Source organism: Sceloporus occidentalis, unplaced genomic scaffold, assembly GCF_023333645.1.
Source record: "Sceloporus occidentalis isolate IW3139 unplaced genomic scaffold, rSceOcc1.0.p SCAF_14, whole genome shotgun sequence".
Taxonomy (NCBI): domain Eukaryota; kingdom Metazoa; phylum Chordata; class Lepidosauria; order Squamata; family Phrynosomatidae; genus Sceloporus; species Sceloporus occidentalis.
Window position 1 is genome coordinate 2864468 of NW_028316994.1, and position 12372 is coordinate 2876839.

Below are 12372 nucleotides of genomic sequence, written 5' to 3' on the forward strand. Positions count from 1 at the left end.
TTTTCTCCCCCTTCCCAAGGAAACACGCCCTGTTGGCCTTCTGTCTGTCCCCTTCTAGCCAGGTCAGAATTAGCTGTGACATTCTGATGAGTTTGGACAATGCAAAGGGACCAAGATAAGAGCCACTTATCAAGGGCAATTCCAAGATAGAAAGAAATAAATTTACTATTTTTTTCCAAATGCAAAGATTTTCTTTTCTTTTCTTTTCTTTTTTAATGAGCAAAGAGAAAAGTCAAACAAGAGCCAGGAAAGCAAACACATAACACTGAAATCTAATCAGGGAGAGAGGGGAGCATATTTAACACATTCTTCTCCTTTCGCCAAGGAAAGACAAAGAAGGAGGAAATAGTTTGCACACTGTTGGCCTAGAAGTAAAAATGCAGTACCTGCCAGCTTGCTTTTCCTTGTAAACAAATCCTGAGGCTTACTGGCTGCATGTTTATTTCAGAAGAAATGGGGGGGGGGGACCTACACTGAATACAAACGCATTGATTTTCACTACTCACATTCATGTCCGTCTGGAATTTCTCCTTCTTCAGCACCAACAGCTGAAGTAGATGTGGGCTTGGCATTTTATTTTTCTAAAACATCCCAGATTGTTGTCCTGGGCCATTACAGCTGAGGGGAAGCATTCATCATTGTAAGCAAACCTCTGGGTGGGAAGCATTATACAACTCCTACAAAAGAATTCTGAGAAAACAAAATGACACCTGCCAAGATCAAAATCAATTCAATTGGACACCTACTGCCAGTATAGATACATAGATACTGTAATACCTAGAATCATAGACCACAATGGCCATCCAATTCAATCCCCTGCCAGATTCTGACTCTCCTCTTTCCTCTGCTGAGTTAATGGAGTACAAACTACTTTTAAACTTCGAAATAGGTTTGCAGCAACTAAAGTAATACAAAGACACAGGGGGAAACCAGGAGGAGACAGAAACTGGGATGAAAATGTTTGATCACCCTAGGACTGTCATATTCCAGTCCCTCATATCAAGGCATCAAATTTGCATATTCTGCAAATTATAGCTATGTATATTATTAATTTGTATTATGCAAATTCAATACATTCATCATTGTACTTTTTCTGCCATAGTGTTTCAACCAAGCTAAGAGCTCTTTATTTTTCTTCTTTTTCCCTCTAGCTGCTGTGAAGGGAAAGAGGCTTCTAAGCAGACCCAGAGAGTAAAATGATTTCCTTTACCTTCTCAAAGCTATTTGGAAGTGGAATTCCTCAATGCTGCCTAGCCCTAAACTCAAGCCACAGTCTAGTGGACACAGTCATCACACAAAACAAGGCCATCTCTGTTTGCCTCCTTTCCTTTCCTTTCCCATTTTCTGGACTTGTCAGAGGAAGTGGGGAGGAAATTGAAGAATGGCAATGCTACCCCTGAGCAGTAGCACAAGAGGAGGCTCCCACCAGTCTTCTTGCAAGTTTCCTACTTCATCACCACTGCCACATTTTAACCTACCCATTGTCTTGCAATGAAGGAGAAAACACTGCTTCAACTGGCCCTTCACTCTGGGATTTTCCAGGTTTTCTGAGACATGTGGCAACCCTAGACCATCCCAACCATACTATGCCAAATATGTAACATGCAGTTTTTAAATTCTTTTAACTCCAAGTGTGACTCCCCAGGTGTGTGCCCCCAGTTTTTATTGAGACTATTTTGTGTAGTTGTGGAAGGTTTAAGCCTTTCTCCACATATGAGGTTTCTTTCAGATTTGCATCTTCCACACCGAAAAGTATTCCATTGATAAATTGAAGTTTCCTCTTTTTTTAGATTCCATGTGAGGAGAATCATAGAATTAGAACATAACAGCCATGCAGTCAAACCCCCGACCATTCAGGAATACACAATGAAAGCACTCCCAATAGATGGCCATGCAGCCTGTGTTTAAAAACTTCCAAAGGAGGAGACTCCATCACTCTCCAAGGCAGTGTGTTTCACTGTCAAACAGCTCTTGCAGTCAGAAAGTTCTTCATAATGTTTAAGTGAAATCTCTTTTCCAGTAGCTTGAGCTATTGCTCGCTGGCTCTGGAGCAGCAGAAAACAAGATTGCTCCATCTTCACAGTTTGACATATTTTCAGATATTTAAACATGGCTATCATGTCACCTCTTAAGCTTCTCTTCTCCAAGCTAAGCATGCCCAGCTCCCTAGGTTGCTCCTCCATAGGTTTCCAGACTTTTCACCATTTTTGTCACCCTCCTCTGGATAGTTTTTAGCTTCTCAATATCTTTCTGGAATCTTGACTTCAATCAGAGTTTGGAAAAGTTCCTTTTTGGATATATCTTCCAGAATCCTCAGACAGTTTGCCTGTTAGAGCCTTTTCTCCAGAAACAACAGAAGTTGCTCTTGCTGGATACCTTAGGAATATCAGAGTTAATGTGTGCATCAGCTAGAGATCCTGACAAAGGAGCAAAGACACCAATGGCTTCGAGAAAACAAAGTAAAAGCTTTATTATAGGAACTCCATTCTAAAGATAGGGAAGTTACTCAGTGTGCTATTGTGATTTGGCTACATTCTGGGGAAGAACTGAGAGAGTTCTGGAGAGAAGACGTAGAAGCATACCTACGAATATCAGGTTAGATCACAAAGGGAGCAGGGAAGATACTTTGGTTCACTCAGGCTTTGTCTGCATGCTTCCTGTTCAGAAATACATGGCCCAAACCCTGGTTCTGGTGTGAACAATCTGGATGGTGCCAACATATAACCTCCTTATCCCAGTTTTTTTTTTAAACTACCTCTTAGTCCAGATCTTTTAGGAAGCCCCAGAGCCCTTCATTCCTGCATGGGGGGGGGGGGGGGGCAACTGTCTGCATGGAGTCTTGCTGAGCCACTCAACACATCCACTGCCATCCCAGGGCGCTCACTCTAAAATCAGAACAAGATGCCTAGCCATGTGATTGTTGCTGGATGCCTTGTTTCATCCTCAGAAGTGAGTGACCTGCAGCAGTGGGAGACATGCCAGGCAGCTCAGCAGGATGCCAGTGCAAACAGCTGCCTCTGCAACAGAAATGGTTGGCCAAGTAATGGAAGGAAGTCAGGGCAGCTCCCAGGGAGGCCCAGATACTCCCAACTGTTCCCAAAATATACTGGCCCATGTAGACAGGGCCTCAGACTTTCTAATCCTATTGCTACTGCCTACTCTGAGGCATTGTTGATTTTTCAGTGTAGGGTGTTGTACTTCCAACAAGGCGGATGAGTTTGCAAAGGCCATGTGGAGGCAGAAAATAGGTGTTAGGATCTTTAATTGCATTGCAGAAATAATCCAGTTTGACACCATTTTAACTGCCATGGCTCAATGCTATGATATTCTGGGAACTGTAGTTTGTTGTGGCAGCAGAGATCTCTGACAGAAAAATCCCAGAATTCCATAGCAGTGAGCCATGGCAGTTAAAATGATGTCATCCTGGATAATTTCTGCAATGCAGATGCAGCCAGAGAGAGAGAGAGAGAGAGAGACGACAGTAGAGGCCTGAAACAAAAAGGACAGTGGTCAGCCCCAGGTTAGTTCTTTTGGTCCAACAAAAGGCAGTGATTTGAATAACCCTGGCTAAATCAGATGATGTAATCTGCCTTTAATGCTTTGGTGTTAGACAGAGGAAGCAAGATGGCAGGAAAAGTCAAGTCTAAGGGCCTTACTACACTAGCTCAGAAACTGGATTTAAAGTAGAGTTAAAGTAGGAAAAACCCACAAATGCAGGAAGTTTATCACACAACATTTCTGCAAACCTGAAATAACACGAAAATAAAGTGAACATGAAGGGGAGAAAAACAACACCTTTTTACTTTCAGAACTTCCAAAAGTATAAAGATATATAAGGCAAGTATAAGGATAAGACATTTTATCCTTAGTGGACAAGGGAATATTGAGAACTAGTCCAGAAGCTGCTGCATCTTCCAAGAGATTTAACCACAACAGGAAGTGCTATTCCAGTCCCTTCCTAGCTTCTGAGCTCCCATCATGTATGCTTCACATTCTTTTAATTACTTACCATATGATTAGCAACTTGATTTTATAAGCAGGGGGACTTATTAAAATTTCAGGAAAGCAAAAATGAAGGAAAAGCCAGCATGGTGTAGTGATTTGAGTGCTGGACTAGGACTCTGGAGACCAGCGTTTGAATTCTACTTTGGCCACGTAAACTCATTCATTAAACCTATAAATGTTCCCTCAGCAACACAAGCAAATGTTCAAGCTGCAACCTGGGCATCTCCTAGATACCCTGTGAAGGCTGGTGACTTCCATCTCACTGGAGCTCCACTGTGACTCCACAGTGGGATTTAATCTGAATTTTATAGGGACTATCCAAGATCCTGGGTCTATTTTGCAGATAGGGTTCAGCACCATGGATAGCTTCTTTAAAGTATGAGCTTATACAAAAGTGGAGTCCCACTGGCACAGAAGCCACCAGCTGCCATTGGCAATACCACTCCATGCTGCAGGAAACCCTTATCTCGTGAATTCCAGCTGCAAAAGTGGCAGGAGGAGGAAAACAGAGCAGACAATGAGAGGCGAGCAAATGAACATTGTGAAAGAGTGCCCTTCCCCTTGTAGGGTGATTGGCACAACTCCAAACTTCAGGCCAGGAACGTAACGTTGCAGCCAACCCCCAAATGCCGACACTCTGGTGTAGACGCCGGGTCGATAAGGAAGAGCACAGCCTTGTCCCCAGCTCACAATGCCCACTAGGAACCAGGAATCACTCTTGGCACAGACCAAGGGCCCTCCGGAATCACCCTAGGAACAAAAACACAACAGTGAATCTCTCTATGAAAACTCCCTATCACAAAAGCTATCCCTAGTGCACCTTCAATGCACTCAAACTGACTTTAATTAACATGATATTAGGCTCTTCCAAACTGCTCTAAACTAGTGTAAGTCTCAAAAGATAGCTATATCCATGTCCCTAACTCCATTTTGGGGGGGGAACAGGGTGTTTGTATTGATTTAATGGATCTGCACTAGAGCAGTTCAAAAGGTTTTTAGAAAAATCAGGGTGTGGTTTGCTGAGGTGATCCTATCGCCTGAATGGGAAGTTTTCTCCCTCTTTTCCTATTTTTTAAAAAATTAAGCATTGTGGTGCTAAAAGTGCAGAAGTGTCACTTCACTGATTCACTGATGTACTGAAATACTATAATGCTAAAGAAATGCTAAAGCTGTTGTTGTTTTGATATGTCTGGTGCTGGAAATTCCCAGAAAATAGTCCATCAAAAATATTGTTTGGATTTTTTTAAAAAAAGACCTACAGCAACAAATACCTAAATCTCCTGATGCATTTTTCTTATCTGGAAGGGCCCACTGACAATTGATATTGAACTAAAAGGCACCACATTTGCCAAGATATCGAATCTGGTATTGACCATCCCACACACTTTAGTTGATAACTCCCTAACTATACTGCATTTAGTATCTGCCACCAAATTTCAGCAACGAACTACAGTATCTTTATTTTTAAGAAAAAGTTCTTGATAATACTGGGAGGGGAGTCCAATAAAACTGCTGACTTGAACCAAAAAACACTGGAGGTTGTTTCAGCAAAGGCCCATTGCCAACTTGGCATTATAATTTATGATATTATAATTTTCCCAAATTTTGCTTTCCTTGAGTGAACTGTAGGAAATTTAAATGATAATCCCTATTGGATCTTTGGGAAGTTCAATTTAAAATTCTCAGAATGCCTCAGAAACATGACTGTGTCAAGAGCACTGGAGTATTGCTTCCTTCTTCTGCTGCTGCCACCAGGAAAGCCTGCAACACTATGTATACCCAAAGACCTAAATAGGCTAAAGGCACCAGATCCCATCTGATCTTGGATGATAAGAAAAGTCAGCCCTGGTCAGCATTTGCATTAGAAACCACCAATGAATATCAGGTGCTGTGGGCTATATTGCAGGGGAAGGAACTAGTAAAACCACCACTGGATATTATTTGCCTAAGAAAACGCTATGAGATTCATGGGGTCACCATCAGTTGACAGACAACTTGGAGTGCATCCACAGTAGAAATAATAGTTTGACACCACTTTAAGTGCCGTAGCTCCATTCTATGGAATCCTGGGATTTGCTGGTGGCTCACAAAACTACAAATCCCAGATTCTGTAGGATGGAGCCATAGCAATTAAAGTGGTGTCAAACTACATTATTTTTACAGTGTAGATGTACCCTTAAAGGTGTGTGCACACACACCACAAATACAGTGGAAAGTGCCCACCAGGTGGCACTGTGGTGAAGCCTCCTCAAGCTGAAGAATCTCATCTTAGGATCTTATCACATGCACAAATAAACCGGCTTACCGCTTCCGCATTCAGTTCAGGATCCGAGATGCCCCCAGATGTTATCAGACCTAAATCACCATTGATCTAGCCATGATGCCGCTGCCCAGATGCATCCCGGGTTGAACCCTCACTCAGCCATCAATTTTTCGAAGTCAGAGAGTTTCTGATTTCAAAAGCTGAGCATGGCTTTGACCCAGGAAGCATCTGGATTTTGACATCACAGCTAGATCAGCAGCAATTTAGGTCTGGTAATATCCAGGGGCATTCCAAATCCTGAATTGAATGCAGAATATGTAAACCAGCTTATTTGTGCATGCAATAAGTTGTTTAAATTTTTTTAAGTCCTCTTTCAGAGGGGTTAACAGTTCTATTAAATGTCAAGATATTCTATTTATGGATTTCATGCCTTGTAATAGTTGTTCCTGCTCTCACTTCCAGTCATGCCCTAAATATACTATCATATCATTTACTCTATTTTTCTGTCTTAAGGTATTGTTACTTGTGGTGTCAGTGGGGTTTTCTTCCCTCCCCATCATCCCTCCATAAACTCAAGACTTTCTTCCATGGTTCTCCTCAGTATCCACATTCCCTATCTTGCACATTTATTTTTTTAAAACAAAACCTCTTATAGTCATAGTGATATAGTGCTGTGTTATTGTTTTTATGTGCCTTCAAGTTGTTTCCAACGTATGGAGATCCTATGCCGAACCTATCATGGGGTTTTCTTGGCAAGATCTGTTCAGAGAAGGGAAAGGTCAAAACCACATACAACATGTCATTAGTGGGATCTCCCAGAAGTAACTTGGAGAATAGATAAAAATGTGAGAATTTATCTTCACGCATATCAGACACTTCTGAAACAGTGGGAGAGGGGGGGAGATATCCTATGCCACAAATTTTTAAAGTCATGGGTAATCCCAGAACTTCACAAGACATAGATAGGGACAGAAGGCAGGTCATATAGGCGCGTTACAGACCGCCCCTTTGGGGAGGCCTGTAGGCACTCCTTTCCCCACCGGATCGGTGCCTCAGCTGCCAGAGCAGCAGCCTCCGAGGCCCCGATCCACCCCTATCCAGGCCACAGGGAAGCGGCAAAAGGCCGCTTCCCCGCGGCCTGGAAAGGGGTGTCCTTGGGGCTTCATGCCCCAAGGATACCCAATGGTGGTGGGGAGGAGGAGAAAGGGGCCACTTGGCCCCTTTCTCCCTTGCGTCACTGGCACAGCCATCTAAAGGCTGCGCCAGAGACGCAAATCGCAGAAGGAGCTCTGTTTCAGAGCTCCTTCTAGCGCCGTGCAAAGGGCGCTCTATGCGCCCTCGCACAGCACATTCGTGCTGCCCCATTTGGAGGCAGTGGATTCGTGACATCATAATGGCAGCCCCTATGTGTATAGGACGCCGCCATTTTGTACGTCCTGGGGACGTACTAGGGTTAGGTGTGTGCGTAAGGCACGCACTTTCCCTAACCCTAGTACGTCCCCAGGATGTATTTTATGCCTGTCTGTAACGAGCCATAGATACCTTTTTTAAAAATCCAGTGAGCACCAGACTGTAAAACTCTCACCAAATCTTAAAACTTTTGGCCAGTAAGTATGAACCCTGAGAATTGTTTTTCCTCTGGGTCAATATGGTCCAGGCCTCAGAGGGAGAGAAGAACTGCTGGACCTGATCCCCTTCCCCACCACCATTTCCTTCTCCTTTTGTGTTGTGTCTTTTTAGATCGTAAGCCTGAGGGCAGGGAACCGTCTAAATAAGAATTGTAATCCACTCTGAAAGCCTTTAGGGCTGAAGAACAGGGTATAAATACCATAATAAATAATTTTTTTAAATGGTGTAATGGTTTGGGCATTGGACTAGGAAACTGGGAGACCAGGGTTCAAATCCTGACTTGGCCATGGAAACCCACTGGGTGATCTTGGGCAAGTCACATTCTCTCAGCCTCAGAGGATGGTAATAACAAACACCCTCTGAAGAAACTTGAGAAGAAAACCTTATGATAGATTCACCTTAGGGTAACCATGAGCTGGAAATGACTTGAAGGCATACAGCAACAACAACAATAACAACAACAACATTCATTAACATCAGTAAGCACGAAGTGATTTCAACCTCAAAATGGTAAGTAATGTTACAGGGTTATGGGTGCCAAGAACTAAGTGGTGAAAAACTGGAAACCTCCAGAAATATTTGGGTCCATTTTCCTCACTGGGATCAGTTAAAGACAATGAACAAATTGTTTACCTGGCAAGCATCCTTCCCACCATGTTCATATCCAGCACAGATCATGCTATCCAAAATGGGCTTGGAACCATTGGAATCAGGCTGAGGTATATTGAAGAGCTCATTGCATTGTTCAACCTCAATAAGGAGGACTTTAACTTCTTGCAATGTTTTAGGGAAAGGAAGTGGCTCTAAGAATGCAAAGAAGAAAAGTGTATGATATATTCAAGTGAAGATGGTGAGCTCTGCCCATATAAGAGGAGTAGGAATTGTGTGGCCCATAGTACATATGTGGTGTGGGTGGGTGTGAGTGTGCAATTTCTGCCTCCAAAGACACAGAAAATCCTCAAAATGTGTGAAACATGGGGAAATATTCCTATCCTATCACCCCAAACACCACTGTCTTCCTCTACAGTCCCTCTCAAAATGGTGGCAGGAATCCAACATATTGGATTGCAAAGGAAGCGTCTTTGTTGTGATGCAAATGGATGTTAAGTTTCCTGGACTTGGAAAATCTCCCAGTTGCCACATGGCCAGAAAGAGGAAGTGCCAGCCTGCAAGATATGCTGCACCATACCATCTTAACTAAGAAGAGAAACAGCAAAATGCAGGCCTATGACTAGCATCTTCAATTTTTTTCTCCTGTTTGGTTTGTAACACCTTGCCTGATGAAGAAGCCAGTGAAGCTTCAAAAGCTTGCAACATGTATCTTGTGCATTTTGGTTGGCCAATAATGATATCACTGTTTGGTGGATTTTTATCAGGACAAAGAAGTTGTGCTAGTCGCATGCAAAATCTCAATGGGTGAATTAGGCCCATAGACAGGAGATTTCTCTTCCCCATTCTTCTCTGTTCTTTGGGACTTTCAATTTGTGCATTCAAGATACTGACATTTAATTTAACCAAGTCTTAACCTCGTAAATTTTTCCATTTAAAGGAATACTGTAGATTCAAATGTTTGCATGCAAATATAAGTTCAAAAGAGCTTGCAGCCTCTCCCTGTCTCCTTTCCTTCTCCCTCAAATTTATTTCAGGTTAATATCCACCACTGGCATTACGTGCACACCAGTCTTTCACAGATGAAAATTTGGAGACATATTGCCAAGCAGCACAGGAGTGTGAGCAAGATGATAGAAGTTACTAATGGGAAAAAACACACAAGCTAAGAGAGGCTCCAAAAGTTTACCGAGCCTATTGGAAAGGGAAAACCTTCCCTCTGCCCTTCTTCTCCTCTCCTCTCCTCTCCTCTCTGCTGAGTTACCTGAGTACAAATGACTTTTACACTTTGAGCTCAGTTTGCACCTTTTTAAAATATTGATTGATTGATTGATTGAATGTATAACCTGCTTTTCTCCCAGAATAAGATCAAAGGCGGTTTACGGTAATTTGAAGGAAGATTAAATTAAAATCTTGTTTACAAAAGTTTAAAAACGACAATAGTTCCTCTTGTGGGAGAAGAAAGAAGTGAGAACATTTTAAAAGCAGCTGAAGGGGGGGGGGGGGTGATAGAAGATTAGTTCGGACTATTGTTGCCAAATTAGGACAGTTGGAGGGTATGGCATCTGCTCTTACCCCCATATTGGCTGTCTCCCCATCCAGTTACCCAGCATGGCATGCCCTCAGGGAACTCCTCAGAAGAATATGGCAGACACACAGGGAGGATGTATGGGGTGTATTTCAGAGGTCTTTCGAGCCTCAAAAGGGCAATGTCACCCCTTGTTGCACCTCCAATATATTTTATGTTGCGGATCACTTGGGCAACAGAGACAGTCTGAGTGTTGGAGCTTAGATTTCCAATCTGGTACTCCCCCAAGGTCACTGTGATCTCTGAAAGAGGGTTCTGTCTGAGGGGATAAAAACATGGAAATAGACAAAGAAATGCATTACCAATTGGAAAATAAAACCACTTCCCAAGTGAATCAGGTCAGGGATGGTGGCAGTATCTAACGTAACTGAGCAGCTGCTAAGGCTGACATTACCATAGTGCCCTACAGAGCTTCATCTTTCATGCCAGTCCAACAACCCTCTCCAAGCATGTGCACAGTGATGAAACTGAACAGACGCAGTAGCATTCATCACGTGCTTTTTGAGATTGGTAGTTGTAGAGATAATGACCAAGGGCGGTTATGAGAGCGGGGAGGAGGGGGCATTCAGTGGAATCATTTTGCTCACTAATAACATCTTCTTTAATAGTCCCCCAAAACTTGGAGCTATCAAAAAAAAAACCAGCTGATTTACAAACCAACAACTTCCAAGTAGATTACTATACGCGGCTTTTAAACTGCAATTAGACCTGGGGGGGGGGGGGGGGACAGCTTTGATTATGCTTATTGCACAACAATGCTTCCAACCCATTGCTGCTGCATTCCCCCAACTGTGGTTAGGACATCCCTTGTTGGGAGAAACCATTACTAGCCTCATAAATGAAACGTAGCTTCAAGGGTAGTTGTAATATTGATAGTCACATGGCATCAGTGTCTCCTTGTCTCCTCCAGTGCCATCTCCAATCTCATTATGTATATGAAAATATTCCAAAATCCAAAAAACTCTGAAATCAAAAACACTTCTCATCCCAAGTATTTCAGGGAAGAGAGACTCAACCTGCATAATTTTACTGATATACTTCAGATTTTGTCCATCTGCTCCTTATTAGTTTTGTGAGTCAGGTGAAGTTCTGTTTTGCCTGTTTTAATTCTTCTTCTTTTCTTCCCATTCCTAGATTGGCACCATTGCACAGAAATGCCAAAATGTTTTGGAAATATCCAGCAACATCTTAGCTTTCTCTGAGATACTCACTTGAAGCAGTGAGCGGCAGACAACACCCACTGCTCTGCCACAAGGGACCCACCACAGAAATGCCTTTTGTTCCAACGGATGCTGACCTGCCAGGGCCAGGCCCCAAGCTTGGAAGCTTGGCCACCCACAATTCGGGAAGACATCACTGGTTGACCACAGACTTGGAGGGAAAGGAAAGACGTTACAACAGGGCTAAACAAACAATATCAGTTGATGGCTTACATCTTTTAAACTTGTTTTGCACTTACGTAATATATTTTAGCTCTTAATACTCTAAAGACACCAGACCCTGTCTAATCTTGGAAGCTAAGTAGGGTCAGCCCTGGTTAGTACTTGGATGGGAGTCCACCAAGGAATATCAGGTTCTGGAGACTATGGCACGTTACAGACACGCCAATAGTACGTACTAGGTACATACTAGGGTTAGGAAAGGGCATCTAACCTAACCCTAGTACGTACAAAATGGCAGTGCCCATTCTACATGGGCGCCGCCATTTTGACGTTGCTTTTTGCGGGTTCTTTTTGCTGTGCCAGGGAATCGCACGGTTTGTCCAAGGGTCATCCAGATCAACCCCCTGCCATACAGGAATACATAATAAAAACAGGACATAATAAAAGGAATACATAAGAAAAGAGGCCCATCCAACCTCTGTTTAAAAGACTGCCAAAGAGGTCATGTCCACCAACTCCCAAGGTGGTCTATTTCACTACTGAACAGTTCTTATAGTAATGAAGTTCTTCTTAATGCTTAGGTGGAATCTCTTCCTTTGTAATTTGAATCCATTGGTTCATGTTCTAGAGTCTGGAGCAGTAGAAAACAAACTCACTCCATCTTCTACATGACATCCCTTCAGATATCTAAAGATGGCTCCCTGATTCCAATGTAACCACACCCCTCAGATTTGGAGCTCCTCGTACCTAATTTAAAGTGGGGAAATTATTGGGCAATCCAATCACAGATGCCCCACATTGCATCAGTTTTAGCTCTAACTTTGCCCCCACTCCTCATACTAAAGCACTCTGCCTTTCTGAAACAGGATGCCCAGTTCTGAATGCAAACATTCAAA

At 42.9% G+C, this 12372-nt stretch overlaps 1 protein-coding gene across 1 annotated transcript; it reads right to left on the reverse strand.

The window, feature by feature from the left end:
• Positions 1-4467: 4467 nt before the first annotated feature.
• On the reverse strand, positions 4468-11448 carry LOC149303548 (serine protease 33-like). Its single transcript, XM_089480784.1, has 4 exons — positions 11306-11448; positions 10082-10353; positions 8531-8700; positions 4468-4755 (listed from the first exon to the last, which is right to left on the reverse strand). Exons 1-4 carry the CDS (start codon positions 11446-11448, stop codon positions 4468-4470), a joined length of 873 nt encoding a protein of 290 aa, XP_089336910.1.
• Positions 11449-12372: the final 924 nt, after the last annotated feature.

Bases quoted from the DNA above. Each gene is read 5' to 3' on its own strand.
- LOC149303548 (XM_089480784.1), bottom strand. From the start codon at position 11,448: ATGTCTTCCCGAATTGTGGGTGGCCAAGCTTCCAAGCTTGGGGCCTGG. The intron at 10,354-11,305 runs GTGAGTATCTCA...TTATCCCCTCAG, and splicing joins TCTGCCGCTCACTGCTTCAA to ACAGAACCCTCTTTCAGAGA. The intron at 8,701-10,081 runs GTAAGAGCAGAT...TTGCATTCTTAG, and splicing joins GGGAGACAGCCAATATGGGG to AGCCACTTCCTTTCCCTAAA.